The sequence below is a fragment of the Bos indicus genome, chromosome 19 (assembly GCF_029378745.1).
Source record: "Bos indicus isolate NIAB-ARS_2022 breed Sahiwal x Tharparkar chromosome 19, NIAB-ARS_B.indTharparkar_mat_pri_1.0, whole genome shotgun sequence".
NCBI classification, from domain to species: Eukaryota; Metazoa; Chordata; class Mammalia; order Artiodactyla; family Bovidae; genus Bos; species Bos indicus.
Genome location: NC_091778.1, coordinates 37,675,274 through 37,699,268, shown reverse-complemented (window position 1 = coordinate 37,699,268; position 23,995 = coordinate 37,675,274). Strand labels below are relative to the sequence as shown.

General features: G+C 56.8%; 1 protein-coding gene across 1 annotated transcript; it reads right to left on the bottom strand.

The window, feature by feature from the left end:
* Positions 1-176: 176 nt before the first annotated feature.
* COL1A1 (collagen type I alpha 1 chain) lies at positions 177-18,309 on the bottom strand. Its single transcript, XM_019981159.2, has 51 exons — positions 18,078-18,309; positions 16,395-16,589; positions 16,213-16,247; positions 16,067-16,102; positions 15,876-15,977; positions 14,966-15,034; positions 14,704-14,748; positions 14,500-14,553; positions 14,265-14,318; positions 13,706-13,759; positions 13,535-13,588; positions 13,149-13,202; positions 13,017-13,061; positions 12,847-12,900; positions 12,693-12,737; positions 12,472-12,525; positions 12,122-12,220; positions 11,991-12,035; positions 11,796-11,894; positions 11,614-11,667; positions 11,341-11,448; positions 11,209-11,262; positions 10,832-10,930; positions 10,579-10,632; positions 10,394-10,492; positions 9,735-9,788; positions 9,491-9,544; positions 9,333-9,386; positions 9,181-9,234; positions 8,700-8,744; positions 8,510-8,608; positions 8,135-8,242; positions 7,459-7,566; positions 7,196-7,249; positions 6,934-6,987; positions 6,606-6,713; positions 6,466-6,519; positions 6,294-6,347; positions 5,994-6,155; positions 5,797-5,904; positions 5,544-5,651; positions 5,386-5,439; positions 5,186-5,293; positions 4,587-4,640; positions 4,361-4,468; positions 3,972-4,025; positions 3,586-3,693; positions 2,680-2,962; positions 2,380-2,570; positions 1,848-2,090; positions 177-1,732 (listed from the first exon to the last, which is right to left on the bottom strand). Exons 1-51 carry the CDS (start codon positions 18,178-18,180, stop codon positions 1,586-1,588), a joined length of 4,392 nt encoding a protein of 1,463 aa, XP_019836718.1. The 5' UTR covers positions 18,181-18,309; the 3' UTR covers positions 177-1,585.
* Between the last annotated feature and the right edge of the window lie 5,686 nt (positions 18,310-23,995).

The following is a 23,995-nucleotide window of genomic DNA, read 5'->3' as shown; positions in this document are numbered from 1 at the left end:
AGAAAGGGTACAGGCCTAGGAAAGGCAAGAGGGAGGGAGAGGGGCCGTCTAGGGTGCTAGAGGAGGAGGGGCAGGGAAGGGGCAGACACGGAAGGAGAAGAGCCCACCCACCTCCCTCCCCAGGTCTCCCCTCCCCCAGCTCCTAGGAAGGAAATTAGGAGGCCACTGCAGATAGATTTGGGTCATTTCCACATGCTTTATTCCAGCAATCAAAATAATTAAAAACATCTCAAATTATTATACACATACAAAATAGGTACAGAGTCTCTCGCTTCCTCCCACCCTTAGGGGGAAAAACTGCTTTGTGCTTTGGGAAATTGTGCTCTGAAACCCAGTGAGAGAGGATGCAGGACAGATTGAGAGAAAGGCCGTGAAAATGGGATGCAGCTCCAGAAGGGGAGAGGGTTTCAGAGGAGGGAGAGAGAGGTGGGGAGACAGAGGCAAGAGGCCTGAGGAGGCGAGAGGCGCCCAGGGGCATGAAGAGAGGGTGGAGAGTGAGTGACGCTGGAGGCGGCACTCTCTCCCACATTAAATAGCACCTTTAGAAAATTCACATGAGTCCCCATCCACAAGGAAAAAAAACAAAGAATAAAAAAAGACTTTGAACAAAAAGGAACATTTGCTGGCCTGAGGGGGGGGTGTGTTTCCACTTCCATAGCACCAGAGATTCCCTCCCCACCCCACCCCATCACAGAGATGTAGCACCTTTGATATAAAACGAGGAACCCCTTCCACACTGCCCCCCTCCCGCCCCCACGCAGTTGCCTCGGTGACACACAAAGGCAAGAACGAGGTAGTCTTTCAGCAATACAGTTACGCAAGGAGCAGAGCAGTCTCTCCCACCCAGCCAGGTCGCGCAGGGGGGATGTCGCGTTTCCCAAATCCGATGTTTCTGCTCTGTCTTGGCCCCTCCTGACTTTCCTCCAAACCTGGTGTTGAAGGGCCAGTGGTCCCCCTGGCATGCTCCCCTCAAAAAACAAAGAGGGAATGTTGCCGGGGCCACAGGGATGCCAGATGGTAAAGCTTCTTTGGCAGTCTGAGGACTCCAGGTCCCCCAGGGTTTGGAGGTTCTGGGTGAAGGAAGTGGGCTGGGAGTGTGGGGGCCACTTGGGTGTTTCAGCATTGCCTTTGGTTGCTGGGCAGACAATGCATTGTTTCCTGTGTCTTTTGGGGAGACTTAGATTTGGGGACCAGTGGAGGGGAGGCCCTAAGAAGGCATGGAGAAAGGAGCAGAAAGGGCAGTGCTGGGGTGTCATAAGCCCAATGGGCAGAAAAGGACTTACCCCCACGTGGGTCTTCAAGCAAGTGGACCAAGCTTCCTTTTTTTAAAAAGTTATTTATTTATTCTTTTTTTTTTTTTGGTAAGGTTGAATGCACTTTTGGTTTTTGGTCATGTTCAGTTGGTCAAAGATAAAAACTAAGTTTGAGAGATGAATGCAAAGGAAAAAAATATTTTCCAAAGTCCATGTGAAATTGTCTCCCATTTTTTGGCTTTTCGGGGGTTTCAGTTTGGGTTGTTTGTCTGTTTCCAGAGTCAGGGGCAAGTGGGTTGGGTGGGAGGGAGCCAGGTTGGGGTGGAAGGAGTTTACAGGAAGCAGGCAGGGCCAACGTCGAAACCGAATTCCTGGTCTGGGGCGCCAACGTCCAAGGGGGCCACATCGATGATGGGCAAGCGGGAGGTCTTGGTGGTTTTGTATTCGATCACTGTCTTGCCCCAGGCTCCGGTGTGACTCTGGGGTGAAGGGGAGACAGTGGGAGAGGGGCGTCACCAAGTGGCAGCGAGGGGGTGGGGGGACCGGGCCTGCCGGGAGAGCCAAAGGCCAGCACAGGGGCCCTGCTGGACTCACCGTGCAGCCATCGTAGGTGACGCTGTAGGTGAAGCGGCTGTTGCCCTCGGCCCGGATCTCGATCTCGTTGGAGCCCTGGAGGAGCAGGGCCTTCTTGAGGTTGCCAGTCTGCTGGTCCATGTAGGCCACGCTGTTCTTGCAGTGGTAGGTGATGTTCTGGGAGGCCTCGGTGGACATCAGGCGCAGGAAAGTCAGCTGGATGGCCACATCGGCAGGATCGGACCCCTGGCCGCCATACTCGAACTGTGGGAGTGGCAGAGCCAGGAGTGAATGGCTGTGTTTGAGCCCCCAGTCCTGGCCTCCCTCTCTGGAATCCTCCGAGGGCAACCCAGAGAACCCCACTTCCAGAGGTGGCAACCCCTGCCCCCCAGGCACCCTATGTCTGAGCCAGTATCAAGGTCCCCAGTCTCCTGTCTCCCAGCCCATCACACCTCGCAGAGGTCTGGTCCACCCAGGACCTACCCTCAGGCTCTTCTGAGCCCTGGGCCGACCCATGTCTGTTAAGACTGGCTACAAGGTCCAGCTCACGCACCTGGAATCCGCCGGTCATGCTCTCGCCGTACCAGACGTGCCTCTTTTCCTTGGGGTTCTTGCTGATATACCAGTTCTTCTGGGCCACGCTGGGCTGAGTGGGGTATACACAGGTCTCACCGGTTTCCATGTTGCAGAAGACCTTAATGGCATCCAGGTTGCAGCCTTGGTTGGGGTCAATCCAGTATTCTCCTGGGGTGGGGCAAAGTAAGATGGCATCAGGGGATGTATGGAATGATGGCCCCTCAGGGCTCAGCCCCATCACGGCAGGAGGGGGAAGCACAGCTGGGCCGGCCCTCACCGCTCTTCCAGTCAGAGTGGCACATCTTGAGGTCACGGCAGGTGCGGGCGGGGTTCTTGCGGCTGCCTTCAGGGCTCCGGATGTTCTCGATCTGCTGGCTCAGGCTCTTGAGGGTGGTGTCCACCTCGAGGTCACGGTCACGGACCACATTGGCATCATCAGCCCGGTAGTAGCGGCCACCATCGTGAGCCTTCTCTTGAGGTGGCTGGGGCAGGAAGCTCAAGTCGTAGCCGCCGCTGGGAGGACCTGGGGGACCAGGGGGTCCAGGAGGGCCGGGAGGACCCTGTGCAGAGAGGGAGGAGAGTGGGGATTACTGGGGCTCGGTGCTTTCAGGGCTGGGGGGCCATGGGCAGGAAGGGAGGAGAGCGGGGATTACTGGGGCTCGCTGCTTTCAGGGCTGGGGGGCCATGGGCAGGAAGGGAGGAGAGTGGGGATTACTGGGGCTCGCTGCTTTCAGGGCTGGGGGGCCATGGGCAGGAAGGGAGGAGAGCGGGGATTACTGGGGCTCGCTGCTTTCAGGGCTGGGGGGCCATGGGCAGGAAGGGAGGAGAGCGGGGATTACTGGGGCTCGCTGCTTTCAGGGCTGGGGGGCCATGGGCAGGAAGGGAGGAGAGCGGGGATTACTGGGGCTCGCTGCTTTCAGGGCTGGGGGGCCATGGGCAGGAAGGGAGGAGAGCGGGGATTACTGGGGCTCGCTGCTTTCAGGGCTGGGGGGCCATGGGCAGGAAGGGAGGAGAGCGGGGATTACTGGGGCTCGCTGCTTTCAGGGCTAGGGGGCCATGGGCAGGAAGGGAGGAGAGCGGGGATTACTGGGGCTCGCTGCTTTCAGGGCTGGGGGGCCATGGGCAGGAAGGGAGGAGAGTGGGGATTACTGGGGCTCGCTGCTTTCAGGGCTGGGGGACTTACAGCAGGACCAGCATCACCAGTGCGACCTCGAGGCCCAGGGGGACCGATGGGGCCTGGGAGACCATTGAGTCCATCTTTGCCGGGAGAACCAGCAGAGCCAGGGGGACCCTGCAGGGAGGAAGCTGGTTGGAGAAACCCTTCCGGAAAGCAGGGGTCCACCCCAGCTCTGGCAGAGAAGCCCATCTCCCACTTTGCTTGGCTCAGACTCCCCAGCCTTCTTACGGCTTATTCCCACGGAAACTTTGTGGGAGGAAGTGGAGAGGGAGAGGCCAAAGGCCGCGTAAGGTTGTCCACAGACCCCATTCCTTTCTTTCCTCCCCTGCTCCAGACCCTTCTCCAGAGAAGCGAGGGGCCCAGGAAGAGCAGACAAACAGAAGATGACTCACGCGGGGACCAGCAGGACCAGAGGCTCCGGAAGGACCTTGCTCACCAGGAGAGCCCTGCAGGAGCGATGGGAAGGCAGTTCAGGCCAAGCGTAGGTCAGAGGCGGCCAGCAACAGCGCCCTGCCACCAACTGCGTCACGCTGGAAGCCTAGCCCCAGGGTGTCCATAGGCTGAGCCCCCTCCCACGATCCCGCTTTGTGCACTTCACCCTCCTGGAAACTACTTGGAAATGCCCACTGGTCTTCAGACCCCAGTTCCCACTAGCGAGAAGGACTGTCCAAAAAGGGAAACTAAGGAAAAGTGTCCTCCCCGTCACACAGCAGGGCTTGGGGAGATGACGAAAGAAGATGCAGTGTCAGCTAGGGGCTGGGGAGGGGCTGAGCATACTCACGGGAGGGCCGGGGGGACCCTGGAGACCAGAGAAGCCACGGTGACCCTTAATGCCTCTGTCGCCCTGTTCGCCTGTCTCACCCTTGTCACCACGGGGGCCTTGGGGTCCCTAGAAGAGCGAGGAGGACAGGCCGTCAGGTGAAAGTTCTGTTAGCACTGAGGGGGGTACAGTCCCCACCTGGACAAGGGTTCTGAGGATGATGTAAGGGCCAGAGCAGGGCACTTACAGCGGGGCCACGGGCACCAACGGGGCCAATGGGACCAGCAGGACCAGCAGGACCCTAGGGAGAGCAGAGAGAGCATTAGATCCTGGTCGGAGGAGCCCGGCTCAGGGCTGGAACAGCTTGAGCTACAGTTGAAATCTCCCCTTGGCTAAATCCCTTCACATCTGTTCCTACCATATCCATCCCTCCTGACTCCAGGTGAATCTTCAAGCAGACTCAGGCTTTGTGTAAGCTGAGTCGAGCACTTGGGAACAAACCCCCTTCCTTGGGGGAAACGGGGTACTGGCTGGGGAGGGGCCTTGAGGCTGTGCTGTGGCTCCATTTTTTTTTTCCCCTAATAAACATTCCAAACTGAGTTTGGAGCTGAGAAAAGTTTACAGCAGGGCCAGGCAAAGAGAATGGTGGTTGGGGGGGCGGTTCAGGTTCAAAAAATCCAAACTCCTATGGCTCAGTTTTTTCAGGGAGACCAAGGGCCAGACAGCTTGCAAGTCCTCCTCTCTTCCCCTGCCTAGGTGAAGTCAAGTGTCCACCTGCAGATCCCCCAGCAGGTCTGGAGAGTCCCTGGCCTGAGCAGAAGCAGCAAGCCAGGCCCAGCGACTTACGGTCTCACCACGATCACCGCTCTTGCCGGCAGGTCCGACAGGGCCGGGGGCACCGGGAGCGCCAGGAGCACCAGGAGGTCCAGCAGGGCCGGTCTCACCACGGTCACCCTGAGAGGAGAAAGGGAAACCCGGTGAGGCCCGGCTGAAGCGGCCCGGTGGGAGCGGCTGTGGGGCTGTGGTCCTGGGTGCAGCCGTCTCACCTTGGCGCCAGGAGAACCATCTCGTCCAGGGGATCCTTCAGCACCAGGAGCTCCCTGTGGGGGGCGGGGAGGTGAACATCAGCCAAGGAAAGGGAGCCTCAGGCCAAGGCCCAAATGGCCACAGTGAGGGCGCTGGCGTGGGGCTGGCAACCACGCACCTCACGTCCAGACTCGCCAGGGGGTCCAGCCAATCCAGGGGGGCCCATGGGACCAGGGGGGCCACGTTCACCACTTGCTCCAGAAGGACCTTGTTTGCCGGGTTCACCCTGAGGGAGAAGAAAGAGTCAGGCCAGAGATGGGGTGGGAGAGGGCCTGATGGTCCCCCACATTTGTCCTTGCTGACCCTACCACCCCCATCCTGCACCCTCCAAGTCCTGCAATGGTCCTGCCCCAAGGTGAGGGGGCACTCACAGAGGGGCCAGGAAGACCAGGGAAGCCTCTTTCTCCTCTCTGACCAGGCAGGCCGACCACACCACGCTGTCCAGCAATACCTTGAGGTCCAGGAGTGCCAGGAGCTCCCTGTGGTGGGGGCAGACGGGGGTGAGATGACTCCCAGTGGCCAGGGACGACGCCCCCCGACTCTGGACCCCTCTGGAGGGGGCACTTACAGCAGGTCCGTCAGCACCAGGGGCTCCTTTCTCACCAGCGGGGCCAGGGGGACCAGGGGGACCGACTTCACCGGGACGCCCAGCGGGGCCAGTCTCACCGCGGGGGCCTTTGCTGCCTTCTTTGCCAGCAGGGCCAGGAGGGCCAGGGGGTCCAGCATTTCCCTGGATGGGGAGAATTGCGACTATCAGAGTCCAGCAGATTCTGGGGCATTCCTGAGGCCTCAGTCAGGCCCACCACACTCTTGACAGCCTATGTCCCACACCTTCCCAGACCAGTGGAGTCTCCACACGGACACTTACAGAGGGGCCGGGGGGACCAACTCGGCCAGCAGCACCTGGGAAACCAGTAGCACCCTGGAGAAGAGGACAAAGAAGCGATCAGAGGGAGAACAGCCCCTCACCTGGCCCAGCTGCCCCACCTCCGAATGCTGCCTGGGGGAAGCTTCAGTGGAGAGGCAGAGTGGGTACTCACAGGGGGACCAGCGCTGCCACGAGCACCTTTGGGTCCGGGAGCACCAACGTTACCCTGGAGGAGAACACAGAGGCATCAAGGCTGGGCCGATCCCGGGTCCAGCCTGCTGGCAGCTTGGGCCTAAACAGTGAGATACTCACAATGGGGCCGGGGGGTCCAGCGGGCCCAGCAGGGCCGGGGGGACCAGCGTCACCTTTAGCACCAGCATCACCAGGTTCGCCTTTAGCACCAGGTTGGCCATCAGCACCCTGGGGGAGGACGGAGCATGGTGAGTGGAGGAGAGGTCTGTGCTCACCCAGGAAGTCAGCCTAGAGGGCACCGGAACTCCAGGCAAGAAGACGCTTTCAATGGGAGGCAATCTCCCCTCCACCTGCCTCTAAACCCGGCCAACGCCTCTGTCCTCATCCAATCACCCAAGGCCCCAGGTCCTAGTCGGGGATGGAGGATAAACAGGATCTTGGTACTCACAGGGGGGCCAGCGAAGCCAGCAGGGCCGGGGGGACCAGGCTCACCACGGTCACCCTAGAAAAAAAGGAGGCGAGTGGAGAGAGGCCCTGATTCGGGGGAAGGCAGGTGGGGATGGACAGGAGGGTGGGGAAGAGGGCCTGAGGAGCACTGCCCAGGGACCAGAGCAAGCGGGAGCTAAGGTGAGAAGGGACAGGAAGAGGGCTGGGGGCAGCATGGAGAGAAGGGCCAGGTGCGGGCCCTTAACCAGGTCTTCTGTACTTACGGGGGCACCACGAGCTCCAGTGGGACCGGCTGGGCCGCTAGGACCAGCTTCACCCTGAAAGGAAGGGACAAGAGGCTCAGGATCAGGGTGCCACACTGAATACTCCTGCCCGATGACCCCAGGAGAGTCCTCATCTCTCCTGGTCACCCCACCGTTGGGTGGCCAGGTTGGAGTGGCAAGAGCTGCCTCTGCAGCAGAGCCGTGCCCAGGCTCACGAGGGAAGCTCTGTGTTAGGGAAGAAGGTGAGAAGTGGGCCATCTCACCTTGTCACCAGGGGCACCAGCGGGGCCAGGAGGACCGATGGGACCAGTCAGACCACGGACGCCATCTTTGCCAGGAGCACCATCAGCACCTTTGGGACCAGCATCCCCCTAAAGACACAGGAAAGCCTGAGACTTCTGGCGTGGGGCAAGGAGGTGACCTTCAGCATCCTGCTTGTGTCTGGGACCCCTCCCCAGCTTATGTTTGCCCTGCCCCCACATGTGCAAAGAACACAAGATCTTTCAGGGGAAAGACGCCTTTGTGGGGATTCCCAGGAAAGACCTGGGTTCCATCCCTGGGTCAGAAAGATCCCCTGGAGAAGGAAATGGCAACCCACTCCAGTATTCTTGCCTGGGAAATCCCATGGATAGAGGACCCTGGTGAGCTACAGTCCAGGGGTTGGACAGAGTTGGACACGACTGAGCGACTAACACTTTAGGCTAAGAAGCTCCCAGATAAGGGATCCCTAGTTTAGGAGGCACCCACTACTGCTTGTCGCCATGGTAACACATGGGAAGGGAAGGGCCTGAACTATAGGTAGGTGATAACCAAGAGGCCAGAGAAGGAGGATTAAGAAGAGGAAAACACCCCAGGGAGCAGAAAGAAAGATGCTGAGGGATTCAAAGCAGAGAGAGATGGGAACTACACAAGGCTCGAGGGAGGGGGAGTTCAACTTACTCTGTCACCCTTAGGGCCTGGAAGACCAGCTGCACCTCGTTCACCAGGCATTCCTTGAAGGCCAGGGGCACCCTGGCTACCGGGGGCTCCAGGGGCACCAGCATCACCCTATGTGACAACCAATAAGGCTGGAGTGAGACTTGGGATCTCAGAACTAGGTCTAGGTCACAACTTTGAGCCTCCTCTTAGTTCCTCCCAGGCTTGGTCCTGAGGCCAAAGACAGGCACTAGGGCTCACAGCCCAGAACTTCAGGCTGCACACGGACCCTACCCTAGTCTTGTCCCTCCACCCCTCCCCAACATCTAGCTGGCTTTGGTCCCAGCCAGGCAGCCCCCACCACTGAAGGGTGAGACCCAGTCCCCGTGCTGCCCTTACCTTAGCACCATCGTTGCCAGGGGCACCATTGGCCCCACGGGGACCTGCAGGACCGGGCGGCCCTTGCACACCACGCTCGCCGGGGAAACCTCTCTCGCCCTGGAAGGGAAGGACAGGGTGTGTGATGGTGGCTCCAGAAACAGGCCCAGGTTCAGGGCATCTCTGTGATGCAGGAAGAGGCTCTACTTACTCTTGCTCCAGAGGGGCCGGGGGCACCAAGATCTCCAGGAACACCCTGAGGGGGAGCAAGGGAGAGACAGTGAGCAAAACCCACCTTGGCCCTCCCCACTAGAAAACATTCTTGCCCGCCTGGGAGCTAGCCCTTAGAGTCTGTGATTAGAGACCAATCCCTTCTGAGCACTGAACTGGGATTATCCTTCCTCAGGATGCATCACCTTTCCTGAACTTGAGGTTGAGGGAAAGCCAGAGTATTCCAGTAGCTCTAAAAAGAAGTCATCCAGACCCACAGCCATACAGCTCCCTCCCGATCCTAGCATGCAGGGGTGCAGCTCTGTGCTCCCCTCTGTGTGGCGCCCTTCACGATGGGAAGCCCTTCCTCAAGTCTAACCTTACTCCCTTTAGCTGGTGGCTATGTGCTTAGCTAGGAGGGCTGGACTCTCCCTCGGTATTGCCTGCACTCCCCATCTCTTCAGCCAGCTGGTACACCTTACCTGTTCACCAGGTTTGCCTGCTTCACCAGGAGGACCAGCAGGGCCGGGGAGACCCTGTAGGTGGGAAATGGGGGAGGGAAGAATGCGCTTAGAATCTGGAAGAAGTGTTCCTCACACCCTTCTCCCAATACCCTGACAGCGTGAGACCTCACCTGGAATCCAGGGGAGCCAGCAGGGCCTTGTTCGCCTCTCTCACCAGCGGGGCCCTGCATGGAGGGAATACTGTGGTCATGAGAAGGCCCAGGAGAAGGGGGCAGGGGGCTGGCCCACAGCGCCCCCCTCCCTAGGCCTCCCTGTCAGGGACACTCACAGCAGGTCCTGGGGGTCCCTGAGCTCCAGCTTCTCCGTCTTTGCCAGCAGGACCCTGGGGAAAGAGTAAAAAAGGGGTTAGAGTGGTGAGGTGGGTGGGCAGCTGAGGAAGACAGCACAGGTAAGGGGCCTGGAGCTGGGGGTCCTGATGCCCTAGGGATGGGCTGGAGCCTCATATCCCTTCTGCAGGATATAGGGATGGGACATGGGCGGGAAAGGGACGGGGAACAAAAGGAGATACTTACAACAGCGCCAGGGGGTCCAGGAACACCTCGCTCTCCAGCTTTTCCAGGCTCTCCCTGGGGAAAGAGAGGTAGGGTTGAGGCAGTTGAAGTGGGCAACCAGGCCTCCTGGGTCCCTCCTGTTTACTTTGAGTGGAATTTTTAAGGAGCTTTTTCATCTATCAGCTCTGGCCCCTGAGGAAGGCCTCTGTTGGCTTCGACTGCTCCATCTTTTGGCCTCTCCCTGAGCCCTGTCCTCCCAGACGACCTGCCCCTTAGGCTCCTCTCTCACCCACTTCCCTTTCTTCTCCCCATCGTATGCCTTCAGACACCTGAGCTCTGAAGGGCTTTTATTCCTTTGAAATCTCCTTTTGAGCCTCAAAGAACTCACCAAGATTTGGGGATGACTATCATGTAAAAGGCCCATCCTATCCCCAAGTGTGTGTGGGGTGAGGAGGGGGCAATAATACTTATTTCCAGGGATAGAGCAATGGTAGTGAAGCCAAGGAGAGGTCTCTCATTCTATGGAATAGGGAAACTGAGGCCCAGAGCGGGGCAGTAAGTGGCCTGAGGCCACATAGCAAGTCAGTGGCAGAGCTGGGCCCAGACCCTGGACTCTTCCCCCCACGCTTACCCTCACCTCAAGTGCGTATGTCCTTGTAACACACTCCCTGAATACTTACAGCAGCACCTTTAGGTCCAGGGAAACCCATCACGCCAGCCTGACCACGGGCACCGGGAGGGCCTGGAGGTCCAGGGCGGCCATCTTGACCGGCGGGACCCTGAGGATGGAAGGGACATGAGCAGAGGTGAGGACAGAGGGTGAGAGGTCAGGAGGCAGACAGGGGGCTGGAGGAGGGATACTTACAGGGGGGCCAGTTTTGCCATCAGGACCCGGGCTGCCAGGGCTTCCAGTCAGACCCTAAGGGGGAGGCAGACAGGTGTGAGTGGAGTGGAGGATACAGGTGGTGGGAGAGGGGCGGTAGGAAGGTGTAGGCCGGGTGGAGGACATTCCAGAAGGCAGATCTGTGATCCTGCTCCAGAGCCCACACAGGATGAGCAGGGTCCTGGGCCACTAACAGAGAACAATAAATTCGCTGGGCAGAATGCTGGACTCTCACCTTGGCACCGGGCAGACCAGCTTCACCGGGGCGACCAGCTTCACCAGGAGAACCTTTGGGGCCAGCAGGGCCAGGAGCACCGCGTTCACCAGCAGGACCCTGGTTGGGAGAGTCACAGCAACAATTAGGGTCTCAAGTCTGGGCCACTTCATCATGGGCTGCCGTCTTCCTCCTCCTGGGCCATGGGGCTGGGTGCTGTGAGGGGCACTGGTGGTGGTGGGACGGTCAAGGTGAGCTGAGCGTGACGAGGTCGGCAGCCCCAGTGTGGGCACTAAAAGACTGGGCGGTGGGGCTGGGAGGAGGCCGACTACATCCGGGAGACAGGGAATGTCCAGGGAGCAGCAGGGTCAGCCTCCCAGTCATGATGAGAGGTTTACCTTGGGACCAGCAACACCGTCGGCGCCAGGGAAACCACGGCTTCCAGGTCCACCCTGGGGGAGGAGAGGAGGTCAGTGAGCTCAGACACGTGGGCACCAGGTTGGCACTGGGGTGAAGAAGGGGGCACTTACACGCTCGCCAGGGGGTCCAGGCAGGCCAGCAGGTCCAGGTTCACCTCGGGCTCCTCGCTTTCCTTCTTCCCCAGCGGGGCCAGGGGGGCCTTGAATACCAGTGGGACCCTGGAGAGGGCAGAGAGGAGGGGGCAGCCTACAGTGAGGGGCTGTCCTGGTGCCAGTTTCAGAGTTGTCTTGAGGCTGGGTCTCCAGCACTGGGGGTTCCCTTTCCTCCCTGGACCACCCCCAGGGGCTTCTGGGGTAGACAGATGGAGCTGCGAAAGGACTTACGGGTTCTCCCTTGGCGCCAGTGTCTCCTTTGCTGCCAGGAGCACCAGGTTCACCCTGAGTAGGGGGGAGAAGATGAGTGGAGAATGGGCACAGTGCTCAGTTGGCCTGGCCCATCACGCTTCCCAGACAAGGGCCTCAGATCAGCATAGGAGGCGGGACAGAAGAGAGACAGCGGTACTTACGCTGTTACCCTTGGGGCCAGGGGGGCCGCTGGGGCCCTGGGGTCCAGAGGGGCCTCGGGCACCAGGGAAGCCAGGAGCACCAGCAATACCAGGAGCGCCCTGAGGGAGGCCAAACAAATTGAGCCCAGGACTGGAGGGCAAAGGCAGGTGGAAGGCGGGTACCGGGGGCGGCTCTGAGACCTGCAGGATACTTACATTGGCTCCTTTAGCACCAGGCTGTCCATCAGCACCAGGGTTGCCCTGTGCCACAGAGAGAGGTGGGTGAGTGAAAGGCAAGGACTCTGAGTTAGGGAGGAGCATGGGAGCACTGAGGAAGTGATACTTACAGCAGGGCCAGCAGCACCAGCAGGGCCAGGGGGGCCAGGCTCACCACGTACACCCTGGGGACCTTCAGAACCTCGGGGTCCTTGGGGACCACCTTCACCCTGGATTGGAAGAAAGGATATGCCAGAAGTCACCCTGGGAACCCAACCTCACCTCCAGATGGCAAGGGGTGAAGGGCCAGGACAGGAGACCAAGAGTCATGACTCTTAAGACCAGAGAAAAGACCCCCCAAGACAAAGATGCTGGGGACTCAGCTTCTCTCTTGATTCTGGGTCCTTCAGGTTTCGGGAGCAAAGAAATGCCCACCCCTTGGCCCATGGGAGCTCTGCTCATTGGAGGGTGGGGGTCTCACCTTAGCACCCACAGCACCAGGGAAACCAGGAGGACCAGCGGGGCCAGTGGGACCCTGTGAATAAAAGGGCAATGTCAGCAAGAAGGAAGATGGCAGCCGCAAGTCACAGCCTGGGACAGAAGAGGTCCTGGGGTTGAGACCTGGCCCTGATGTCAGCCACAAGAGCTGACACTGAGACGCCTCCCCAGTCCCAGGCACTGGAGTCTAGAGGCGGTACTCACAGGGGGCCCAGCAGCACCAGTCGCACCATCATTTCCTCGAGCACCCTGCAGAAGAGCAGAAGTCCCAGTTACATTCACTGAGCGCTGGTCAGTCCCTTTAGCTCCTAAGGAACGCTTTCCAGAGCTCTGGGTTCCCCAAAGGGCCAGTACTTACAGCAGGGCCAGGGGCTCCAGGGCGACCTCTCTCACCAGGCAGACCACGGGGGCCCTGAGAACAAAACCAAGAGGAGCCAAATGAGATGGAGAACACCCCCTTCTCCCCAAGCCCCCATCTTGCTCCTACACCCTGCTCCCTCCCTTCCTTCCAGAACTGGACACACTCACCATCTGACCAGGAGCTCCATTTTCACCGGGGCTACCAGGCTCGCCCTACAGAGCAGAGAATGGAGTGAGGAATCTGTTCTAGGTGGGACTGTGGAGGAGGGGAATGACCATGACCGTCACACAGCATCTTACCTTGGGGCCAGCAGGACCAGCATCTCCCTTGGCACCATCCAAACCACTGAAACCCTAAGATAGGAGGAAGGGCCAACATGAGACCCTGTGGAGACTGTGGACCACCCTGACACCCGCCCAGCCCAGAGAAGGAGCCTCAGGAGGTATCACATCTATCCCCCTGTGTTTAAGCTAGACTAAACCCCAACTGACCCAAGATCTCCCTCCCTCCCTTTATTGGGATTTCTTTCCCAACGAAGGGAAGTTCTCTTGGAAATTTACTCTCTGTCCCTTGGAACTTCTTATGTAGCTACCACCCAGCATGATGCATGCCAGGATCCTCTGGGGAAAGGACTAGAATATGACACTGGGACTTTGGGAACTTAGATGATACAAAGGAGACTCACTCTGTGTCCCTTCATTCCAGGGAGGCCAGCTGTTCCAGGCAATCCCCGAGCACCCTGGAGAGAAAAGAAAAAGACAAAGGCAGGGCCATTAGAAGACTCCACTGTGGACACAGCTCCCAAAGGAAGCCCCAGTGCAGCAAAGGCTGGAGGCAGCCACACCATCCTGCTCACCTGAGGTCCGGGAGGCCCGCGCTCACCAGGACGACCAGGCTTTCCAGCTTCGCCCTGAGAGAAAAAGAAAAGGCCATCATGCCCATGCCCCCAGAGTTGGAAACGTATGGGAGGCTTGGGTCTCCTTGGGATTGTTGAGGGTCAGGCTTCGGGACCTCAAATCCTATCTCAGTTTAAATGTACTGTGAAACACTCGCTTGGTGAATTTTGCCTCCCTCCAAAGAATTTCTATTTATTTCTGTCACCAGCATCTTAATCTCACTACGTGGAGTGAAAACCTGAGGTTACACCCAGGGAAGCCATTCATGTCAAGGATAGAGTTGGAGACTGCTTAAGGTGACTGAGGTGAGGGGAGGGACAGCCACGTCTGTTAGGAAGATGGGGAAACATCCCAGGAAGCTCCCTATTCAAGGGCAGTCCCATACGTCGGGAGAACATGTCCTTCTTTCTCTGGGTGTCACTCCCAAAGGTGGTGGAGGCACTAGGGTAGAGATTGCAGGAGCCTACCCATGGAGAGGCGGTGGGGGTCAGAGGGTATCTCCTCACCAGGGCTACTTACATCATCTCCGTTCTTGCCAGGGGGGCCAGGGGGACCACGGGGACCCATGGGACCCTAGAGGTGACAGGAAGAGAGGATGTTAGAATGACCAGGATAAGGAGAAAAGAAGGGGAAGGCTAGGATTGGAAGAAGGAAGTAACAAAGACTCCAGATGGTGGTCCTTCAATAGGAGAATCCATATATTTGTAGAGAGGGTGTATATTTGCATAGAGAATGCAAATCAGGGGCCACTTACTGAGGCTCCTGGCTCGCCAGGCTCACCAGGGGGGCCTTGGAAACCTTGGGGACCCTAGAGAACAAGGAGAGAGGGGTAGGGTTAGAAGGGCAGGTCCTTGCCAACATGTCCCCATCTCACCAAGAGATCTCTGAGTACTTTCCTTGCCCTCATGCCAATCCTCCCTCTAAAGCCCAAAGGAGTGTAGACATCCCGGATACTCACAGGTGCGCCAGGGGGGCCAGGGAGACCACGAGGACCAGAAGGACCCTATGGAAGGAAAAGAAAAAGAGGCCATAGTGAAGCCTCGGTAGTAAAGTTTATCTCCCATGGTTCCTGTTCGGCCCACCCAGCTGCCTCATGTTCTGTCTGGATTCTGAAGTCCCAAAGGTCATCTTGACCTCCCAAGTTATCTATGCCACCCTATGTGCCTTCACTGGCCCGTCTGCTCTTTTTCTGTCCTCTATGTTGTCTGCTGATGACTCACCATGGGACCAGGCACGGAAATTCCTGTTGATTTCTCATCATAGCCGTAAGACAACTGGGGAGCAAAGTTCTAGAAGAGAGAGTGCATGAGAAAACAGGTCAGGGCAGGGAGTTGAAAGGCAGAAGATATCACCAGTAATGGGACACAATGATATCACATTCTCTGTGCACCACAACAACACGACCCGTGGAACAGTCTTGCCCAAAACGTATCATTGGAATCTAATCAGGAAGACACATCCAACAAACCCAATTTAAGAGACAGTCTACAAAACAACTGGCTTTTGCAAAAAAACAGTTCAGTGTCATGAAAGAAAAGGGAAGTCTAAGGAATGTTCCAGGTGAAAGGAAACTAAAGAGACATGATAATTAAATGTAATTCATAACCCTGATTGGATCTTGAATCAGGGAGGAAAAAATGGTGTAAAGAACATTATGGAGAACATTGATGAAGTTTGAATATGGACTGCATATTAGATAATAGTATCATGTCAACGTTAAATTTCTAAAATGTACTCATTATGTAATGCTCATGTAAAAGAATGTTCTAGCTCTTAGAAAATACACACTAAAGTATTTAGGAGCAAAGGGACACAATACCAGCAAATTACTCTCAGACGGTTCAGAGAAACCCTCCCCCTCCCACCCCGATAATGTTACGTATACATAGAAACTGATAAAGCAAATGTGACAGATTGTGAACGATATATGAAAGTTCTTTGCATTATTCTTGCAACTCTTCTCCCCGTTTTCCCCTATAAGTTTGAAATTATTTCAAAATACAAAGTATGCCATCTGCCAAAACAAAATAAAACCCAGCAAAGGAAAACACCGGCGGGAGCGGGAGTGGGGGGTGGGGGCGCAGGGCTGGCTCCTAAGGCCTTCCACAGAAGCCTCGACTCTCCACTTACTCCTCCGAGGCCAGGGGGTCCGGGAGGTCCGGGGGGTCCAGGGGGTCCGGGAAGTCCAGGTTGTCCAGGGATGCCATCTCGGCCGGGGGGGCCGGCGGGTCCCTGAGGCGGGAAAGGGCAGGCCCGGTGAGCGCAGGCCGGGAGCCACGCCCACTTACCTCCCCCGACAGCCGCGAGAGGGCGCCGCTTACCCTTGGGCCTCGGGGGCCAGTGTCTCCTTTCGGTCCCTATGGGGTTGCAGGAGAAGAAACAAAAGCAACGGGGTTAGAGAAGAACCGTCAAGAGTCCTGGGGGGTGGGGTGTGGCGAGAGTCGACGGCAAAGGGGCAGAGGATTACCTCGACTCCGGTGGTTTCTTGGTCCGTGGGTGATTCTGGGGGGGTGGGGAGAGACGTGACTTAGAGGCAAGGTTTGCTCCACGTGCTCCCAGAGACAGAGGCCTCCCCTGATAGGGGCTAAGGAGCGTCCCCCCTTATATCCCTCAGCCCCCGCCCGCCCCGGCCCAGGCCCCGAGCTATACCCTGGCCTTCGGGGCAGACGGGGCAGCATTCGTCCGTGGGGACTTTGGCGTTAGGACAGTCCTTAAGTTCGTCGCAGATCACGTCATCGCACAGCACGTTGCCGTTGTCGCAGACACAGATCTGGCAGGGCACGGGTTTCCACACGTCTCGGTCATGGTACCTGAGGCCGTTCTGTACGCAGGTGACTGGTGGGACTGGGGCAAGACGGGGAGATGGGGGGCTGTCAGCGGCGCGCGAGTCCCCCACCTCGGGTCTCCAGGCATACCAACCCCATCGTCCCTTCCCTTCGGTCTTAGAGGCACATTTAGATTTTCCATTTCCCGCCTTTCCATTTTTTGTCCTTTTGTTTTTCCTTCCCCCAAATCCTTAAACGCTCATCTGCTCCTCATCAGAGCCAGTGACAGGGCCGAGGCGCCTGGCCAGGACAGCTATAACTCTTTCCAGTTCTCAGGAATTTAAACAAAGCTTTAGGCCAGGGTCGCTTCCAACTGTAACCTCAGCCCATTGGCGCTGAAGCCAAGTGAAATAAAAAGCCATTGGGTGGGGGTGGGGCTGGGGGATGGAGGAGTGGTAAGAGAGGAGCCCCATCCCGAGGGCAGGCTTGTGGGGCGTGACCTTGGTTGAAGACCTCAGAGGAAAATGGGAGGAGAGATGGGAGGTTCAACCCAGATTCCGCCCCATTCCCGGGGCAGGTGGGACGGCGTGGGCGGGGCTAAGAGGATGGGGTGGGGCTGATTGGCGTGGGATCCCGCCCAGAGACCTGAAATGTACGGTAAAAATAGGGTACGCCCTAACCTCCGGCGCCCAGACATCTCAAAAGGCCCCGCTCAGGGGCAACCCCCGTTTCTCAAAGCCAGCCAGTGCTCCGGGTCACTTCTTAGTCAAAGAACCAGAAAGTCCGCAACAGTAAGTGGTTAGTTAACCACGCCCACCGCATAATCTTCTACCCAGACGGCCACTAGGTGGCAGAGCAACACTAAGCAATTTCCCCAAACTAGCTATTTCTTTTAGAGACAGGGGCTATCTCATCTCCAGCTTTATTTTCCAGATCTAGAGGTGGGGTCCACACCCAGCAACAATCCCGGTCTTCCCGCTCCAACTCCTGCGCGGGGAAGCGCTGGATAAGGACGCGCACTGCCCAGTGTAGATCAGCAGAGGGCGCAAAGACCCTGCGTGGCCAAGTCCGCGCCAAAGTTTCTCATCATTCAACCCGCCCACTCTCTGCGCCCCCTCCCCCCTCAGTCCAAGACCTCCGCGGCCCCAGGAACACTGCTAGCCCGCAGAGAGGGCAAACAGTCTTTCCTGATGAATCATCCCATAGCCTTCCTGATCACTGTTACATCTTGGACTCCAATTTCCCAACTCAGCGCCTCCATCCCATCTTCGACGTACTTTCCCCCAAACCGGTGCCCAGACCCTATTTCTCCCTCTGTACTTCACAGTGCGCGCTCAGAACTCCTCCTGCGCCAATTCGTGCCGTGCAGCATCCTCCCCTCTTACTCCTGGGGGGCCTTCATCAACACCCCGTCGCAGAGAGGGCACCGAGGAAGAGCCCTCACCATCTTCCTTCCATCCCTGAGCCTCCGGAGCATCCCGAGTCTCAGTTTAAGTCGCAGACCCCCGGGACCGAGCGCAGGGCAGGAGAGCAAGCAGCCCTAGACTCCCAAGAGTTTGGGACTTACTGTCTTCTTCTTGGCCTTCTTCCTGGCCCTCCTCTTGGCCGTGCGTCAGGAGGGCGGTGGCCGCTAAGAGGAGCAGGAGCCGGAGGTCCACAAAGCTGAACATGTCTAGACCCTAGACATGTAGACTCTTTGCGGCTGGGGTGGGGGTTAGCGTCCGCTCATGCGTGGCCTCACACTCCGCGTGCCTCCTGCTCCGACCCCGAGGAGAAACTCCCGTCTGCTCCGACCACCGGCCCGGGCCCCTTTTATACCATCCTGATGGAGAGCGGGGAGGAACCCTGCCCCCGGGAGAGGGGGAGCCGGCTGCCCGTCCCCCAGCCAATCAGAGTTGCCTGGCCCGGCCCCCAATTTGGGAGTCGGAACCGAGAGGGGGAGGAGGAGGGAAGGAAAGGGAGTCCACCGCACATCTCCCCCCTTCGCAACTCTGCCTCCCCAGCCCCCCAGTTTAGTCTGGGCCAGAGATGCTGCCGCTGGGGTGCAGCTAGGTCCTCAACATACTGTCGGCTAAATAGTGGGTAGGGGCGCCTCTTCGGCTTTCTTTCTTGGACCCCCAGTCTCAGGGAGGGGACTGGAATTGGGGAGCTGGTTAGGGAAGCTTTCAAAGATGGAAGGACTCTTTGAGTGATTGGGAAAGGGTCCTGCTCGCCCTGCTTGTTCACCCTCCTGACATCCAGAGCAAGAGCTCAGGGATGGGTATGGAGAGGCAGCTGGGGACCACTTTAAAGCAGGAGAACCAGAGAATTTAAAAAGATGTGCCTGTTTAGGGGTGTCTTCTGGTGTGGCTGGGGTATGGAACTTAGGAATATTTGGGGAACAAGATAGATTCATTTATAGACGTTAAGAATCAGATCCTTAGGGTGGGTTTTTGTTTTGAGGATGTCAATTCTGCCATGCCTGAGGCTCCAGGATAGACTCAAATACTCTCCCCTAAACCCTAGCATGATTGAAAAAGATGGGGTGATGAGGGGTGCTGAGGCACTGAGTGAAAAATTTGAGTATGCGGTCTCGCCAGAAGGAAGCTTTGGTGTTGAGTGATGGGGCAGCAGGGTGGTGGTGGAAAACTGCCTCCCTAGGGGCAGTAAGTTTGCACGGAAGGGCCGTGGTCACTGGTGATTTAGAAAAGGGTCTTGTGTTAGGGTCTGTCGTGGCCATGGTCATGGCCTGTTTAGACACCCTTCTACCCAGCACAGTCAAACTGGAGAGAACTGTATTGAAGAGCACTTGACAAGAGAGAGGGTGTTCCTTCTGGAGGCTGCATAAAGCTCTGTCTCTGTCTGTACCTGGAATCAGCGTTGGGGACATATGAGAGAATTGGGGTGTCTGGGGGAAGACTTGCCTTGGAGGTCTGAGGTGGAATTACAGGTGAGTGACATTATTTTAGAGGACGTTTCTCTCTGCCTCACCTCTTTCCTGGAAACCCAGGGCATCACTCTTTGTCCCTGGAACCAGGAGAGAATCATCTACACTCTGAAAAGCGATGGAGACCCCAAGAACAACAGGCTATATTAGGAGATGACTCTAGAAGCTAGCGTCCTGCCTTCTCTATGTCCCAACCTCCCACCAGTACTCCACCCCAACCCCAATCTATCCAGGTTCCTGATCCTGCCGAAATCTGTGGGTCCAAGAGAAGTCAAAGAGGGTCGCTTTGCAGTGCCCGTCAACTCCAATCCCTCCCGTGCAGCTCCCCACCCCCATCACTCCAGAGCTGCAAACGTGGAAGCGGGGAGTCCCGCCTCCCCCAAACCATCCAAGATTCCATTGCCTCCCCCCTCCCCGCCCCTCTCCACGCCCTCCCCCAGCTGGTTTTGTGCAACGAAGGCAAAGGAAAAAAAAGACCAAGAGAACAGAAGGGGAGGGAGCCACGTCGGCTGGCCGGCTGGCCGTGGGCAGCCAGGATGAGCGGTGCGGGTGGGGCAGCAGAGGGAGACTGCAGGGGCTATAATTAAAGGGAAAATATAGAGTTTCCAGAGAGGCAGGGCTGGAGACAGCAATGGAGGGATGGGCCTTCATCAATTATCCCCACCATGTGGCAGCAACTTGTGGCCCAGGATCTGCCCCCATCGTGCCAGCTACTGCAGGGCAGGGCTGGGGGCTGAGGTGCTGAGATGGCAGTTCCTGCCCCCTCCAGCATGGCTCAGGGACAAGGAGCACCCCCTCCCTAACAGGAGAAACAAGGAATCCTGCCCCTCAGAGTAGTCACCCCTCTGGAGTGGTTGTTTGGGGCGGAGAGTTACAGGCTAGAAGTGAGGGTTGCTGTGACCTTCCACCTCCCTGCTTGCTGAGTTTTTGCAGCCAGAAGGACTCCTACCTACAGTTCCCTCCCCACTTGGTCCCTGTTTAGGCTGGCCCTCGACCACCTTACAGGAGAGATTAAGACTCAGAGATGTGGGTTGGGAGTTGCTACATCATGAGCCTGGAGTTCTGAAGAATATTTAGGGAACCTTGGGATTGAGGGGTGGGTTTTGTGAGTATGGCGTGTGACAGCCTCTGCTCCATCCCAGGGGCTGCAGGCAGAAGTTTCCCAAGCATCCTTTACACGTGGCAGAGCGCTGAGGCCCAGGGCCTCCTCTGCCACTTTTCAACTTGAAACGCTTGGCGGACGCCCAACCCGAAGATGTGTCTCTAATTTCTGCAGCATGACAATGAGAGGAAGAATGTGCTTGGGGTCTCCTCCCAGCCTGCCTGGGCCTCCTTGGCCAGAACTGAGGGCTTGAGACTTGGTGGGGGAGGAAAGAGGGAGGGAGCTGAGGCCGGAGAGGGGAGGAGACGCCACCTCATCTTTAGGAAACTCTGAAGCTCTGGCTTCTTGTGGAATGTAAGACTTTGTCTGGCATTTGGAGTTGGGGGGGGAGCAAAAGCCAAAATCTCCTCCCCCCGACCCCTTAGAAATGGTAAAGTCATCAGCAGTCAGGGAAAAAAATTCCTCAAGAAGAAAAACAGAAGGAAGAAAGTGCTGAGCTCTGAGTTCGCTCCCTTTCCAAATTTCCTCAAGTGCCCTTCCTCACTGTGCTTGCGCTCCCCACACCCCCTCCTCCCGAGGAGCCCCTCAAGCCCTGCTCTGCACTGCTGGTGGGGGTAAAAGAGCAAAAGCAGCCCGGGTGCTGGCGCACCTGGTGGGCAGGTTGGTCAGCCCTTTCCAGCTACCTGGTGCCCTGCTGAGGTTTTGTTGCCCTCCTCCCCCTGATCTGACCTTCCAGAATGCTCTTCTGCCCCAGACTGGTGATGAAGAGAGGGTCCCTGGCGAAGGGGTTGAGGATAGAGGAAGGGAAGAGGTCTTAGAGTGAGGCTGCAGGGAAGACCCTGGGCTCTGTGTGTTCCCACCATGGATTCCCATCATGTTCCCAGCAGGGTTCCTGTTGAGGATCCCTGCAGTCAGAGTCTGGGAACAGATCCCAGGAGTGGAGGAGTCTCTCTTCCTCCCTTTCTTCAGCATCATACTGTCTGGTTCCTTTGGTCCTTAGCAACCAGGCACAGCTCCGCTCTTTCCATGCCTCAGCCTCAACCCAAGTGCCTTGGTCCGAGATTTCCTTTCATCTCTTCATCTTTTCTAGGTTTAGAGGGAAGATGATGGATTACGTTTGTTCATGTTGAGTGTTAGGTACCTATGAGACATTCAGTCAGCTGCATGGAGGGAACTTCAGTATCTGAGTCTGGAATCCAGAGGAGAGACAAATGTGGGACTCCCGCCTCCACTGGGTGATGATGTGGAAGGAGTTGTTTCCAGAGAAAGTATGGAAGGAGGAGAGATGAAGGGCTTGGATGGAGCCTTGAAGATTCTCAGGGTTAAGGGTCGGGAAGGGGAGGAGGGGCATGCACGGGAGACACAACAGAAGTAGGAGAAGTAAGAGGGCGAGAAGGAAGATCAAGGGTGTCATGTATGCAGGGGGAAGATTGTTCTAGGAGAGTTATATGTTGCAGAGAGAATTAGTATGATAGGGAGTAAAATGGTCACTGGATTAAGCAGCATAGCAGTGATTGGTGCCCAAAGTGTGAGCTGTTTGGGTGGAGTGATGGGTGAAGAAGCCAGACTGGAGTGGGCTGAGGAGTGAGTGGGAGGCCAGGAAATGGGGTCAGAGTGCAGACAACTCAGAGGAGGAGTCTAGCTCTTAAGGGGAGGAGAGCATGTAAATGCTTCATCCTCCCACCTACCCTCCTTCTCTTTTTCTTTTTCTTACACCTCCACCCCACTCCTGTCTATCTTTTTGTCCCCAGCCTTCCCCTTCTTTCTTGTGGAACTCTGCTTCTTTCTCTGTCCTTCCTTCTCTGGCGCTCTTTTTCAGGGTGACTTTTTCGATCGTCCTCTTCTCAAATATCCACGTCCAGTTCTTGCCTTCATTTCACTTTCTTCTAGAGCGAGCCCTTGGTCCACAATCTTAAAGAGAAGGCTTGGTTTCTAGTCCTGCAGATCCTGTCACATTCTCTGGGAACCCCCAACCCCAGTCAAAGAAGGGGACTTTGGGGCAGGAACCAGGGAAGGAGCTGGGACAAGCTGGGAGAGAAGGGCTGGGGCATGGTCCTTTAGATGACTTTAGGACTCCCCAGCGGAGAAGGCAATGGCACCCCACTCCAGTACTCTTGCCTGGAAAATCCCATGGATGGAGGAGCCTGGTAGGCTGCCGTCCATGGGGTCTCACAGAGTTGGACACGACTGAAGCGACTTAGCAGCAGAAGCAGCAGCAGCAGGACTCCACAGACCCACTCCAGCCCTACCAGGTGCTGGCCAGGTCCCAATTGAGAATAATGTCCTAGATGGGGATGTTGTCAGGATTAAGGGCCACACTCCTAGTGTCCACTCTGGTGATTACAACTGAGGGGCCAAAGCCCACCTTTCCTCCTGAAGTGTAAGCTCCCCAGGCAGGGGCCTGTCAAGGTCATCATCAGATCACTGGCCCCATTCGCAGCATCTGAAGGCAGAGTTAATTCTTGTTAAGGGTTGAGTGAGTCAATCAAATGAATTGCTAGTTCCTCCTTCCTGGCTTGGTTCAATTCTGCCCTTGTTTTATCCTCACTTCTTTTCCATTTTCTATTCTTTTATCTTCCCCTACCCTTAACCTTTTCCCTTTTCATGTATTTGTTTTCCTTTTCTTAGTTCTTTTCTTTCCTTTTCTTTCTCTCCTCTGCTTCCATCCCACTGGCCCACCCCTCCATCCACACATTCCTTCTCTCTCTCTTTTTCTCTCATATTCTCTTCCAGCATCTCTGGTGCTCCACCCCTTCCTGAGGGGGTGGTGGCTGTCTCCCGCATGCGTGTACTCCACCAAAGGAGAGAGCTTCAGCAGTCTAGGAGAGAGAGGATCAAGGGAGGTTAAGACTTGCATCACAACCAGATGTCTAGTTGAAGTGTTTAGAGGTTGGATGCAAAGGTTTCTTTGAAGCTGGGATTTGTGGGAAGAGTGGGGGGAAGAGTGAAGGGGCAGCCTGTGTGAGCCAAGAGCACCTGTCCAGATCCTGATTTCTTTCTGTCACCCCCACTGTCATCTTCCCACAAGAAATCCTCAGCCACAGATAACTGGTGTCTTTCTTTGTGACATCAACCACCAGTTCTTTTTCCTGGCACACTTGTAATTCTGGAGTTCCCTGGGTGGGAAAGTGAGCAGGGGGTGAATTCTGGAGTTCCAGCGAGCAGGGGTAGTCTGCTCGACTGTGTCATCAGTGGGCAGAGCAACCCTTTGTTAGAGTCTGGTGTGGACACAGGAAGGATCTAGAATCATTCATTCAACATCCTTCTATGCCAGGCACTTTGCTGGGCACTGGGCACTCAGTGCCTGTCCTCATGGAGCTTACATCTGGTAGAGACAGACATGAATGAAATCACATAAATCAGCTTGTAGTTACAACTGTAAACGTTAGGAAGGAAATGAACACAGAGCTCTGAGTGGCAGGAATCCCAGGCAGGAGGGAGCATGGCAAGTTCTAGA

Coding starts and splice junctions, on each gene's coding strand:
- COL1A1 (XM_019981159.2), bottom strand. CDS start 18,180: ATGTTCAGCTTTGTGGACCTCCGGCTCCTGCTCCTCTTAGCGGCCACC. Junction 12,526..12,692: donor CTGGTGCTGCTGGGCCCCCT/GTGAGTACCGCC, acceptor TTTTATTCACAG/GGTCCCACTGGCCCCGCTGG. Junction 2,963..3,585: donor CTGGTGATGCTGGTCCTGCT/GTAAGTCCCCCA, acceptor CTCTCTGCACAG/GGTCCTCCCGGCCCTCCTGG.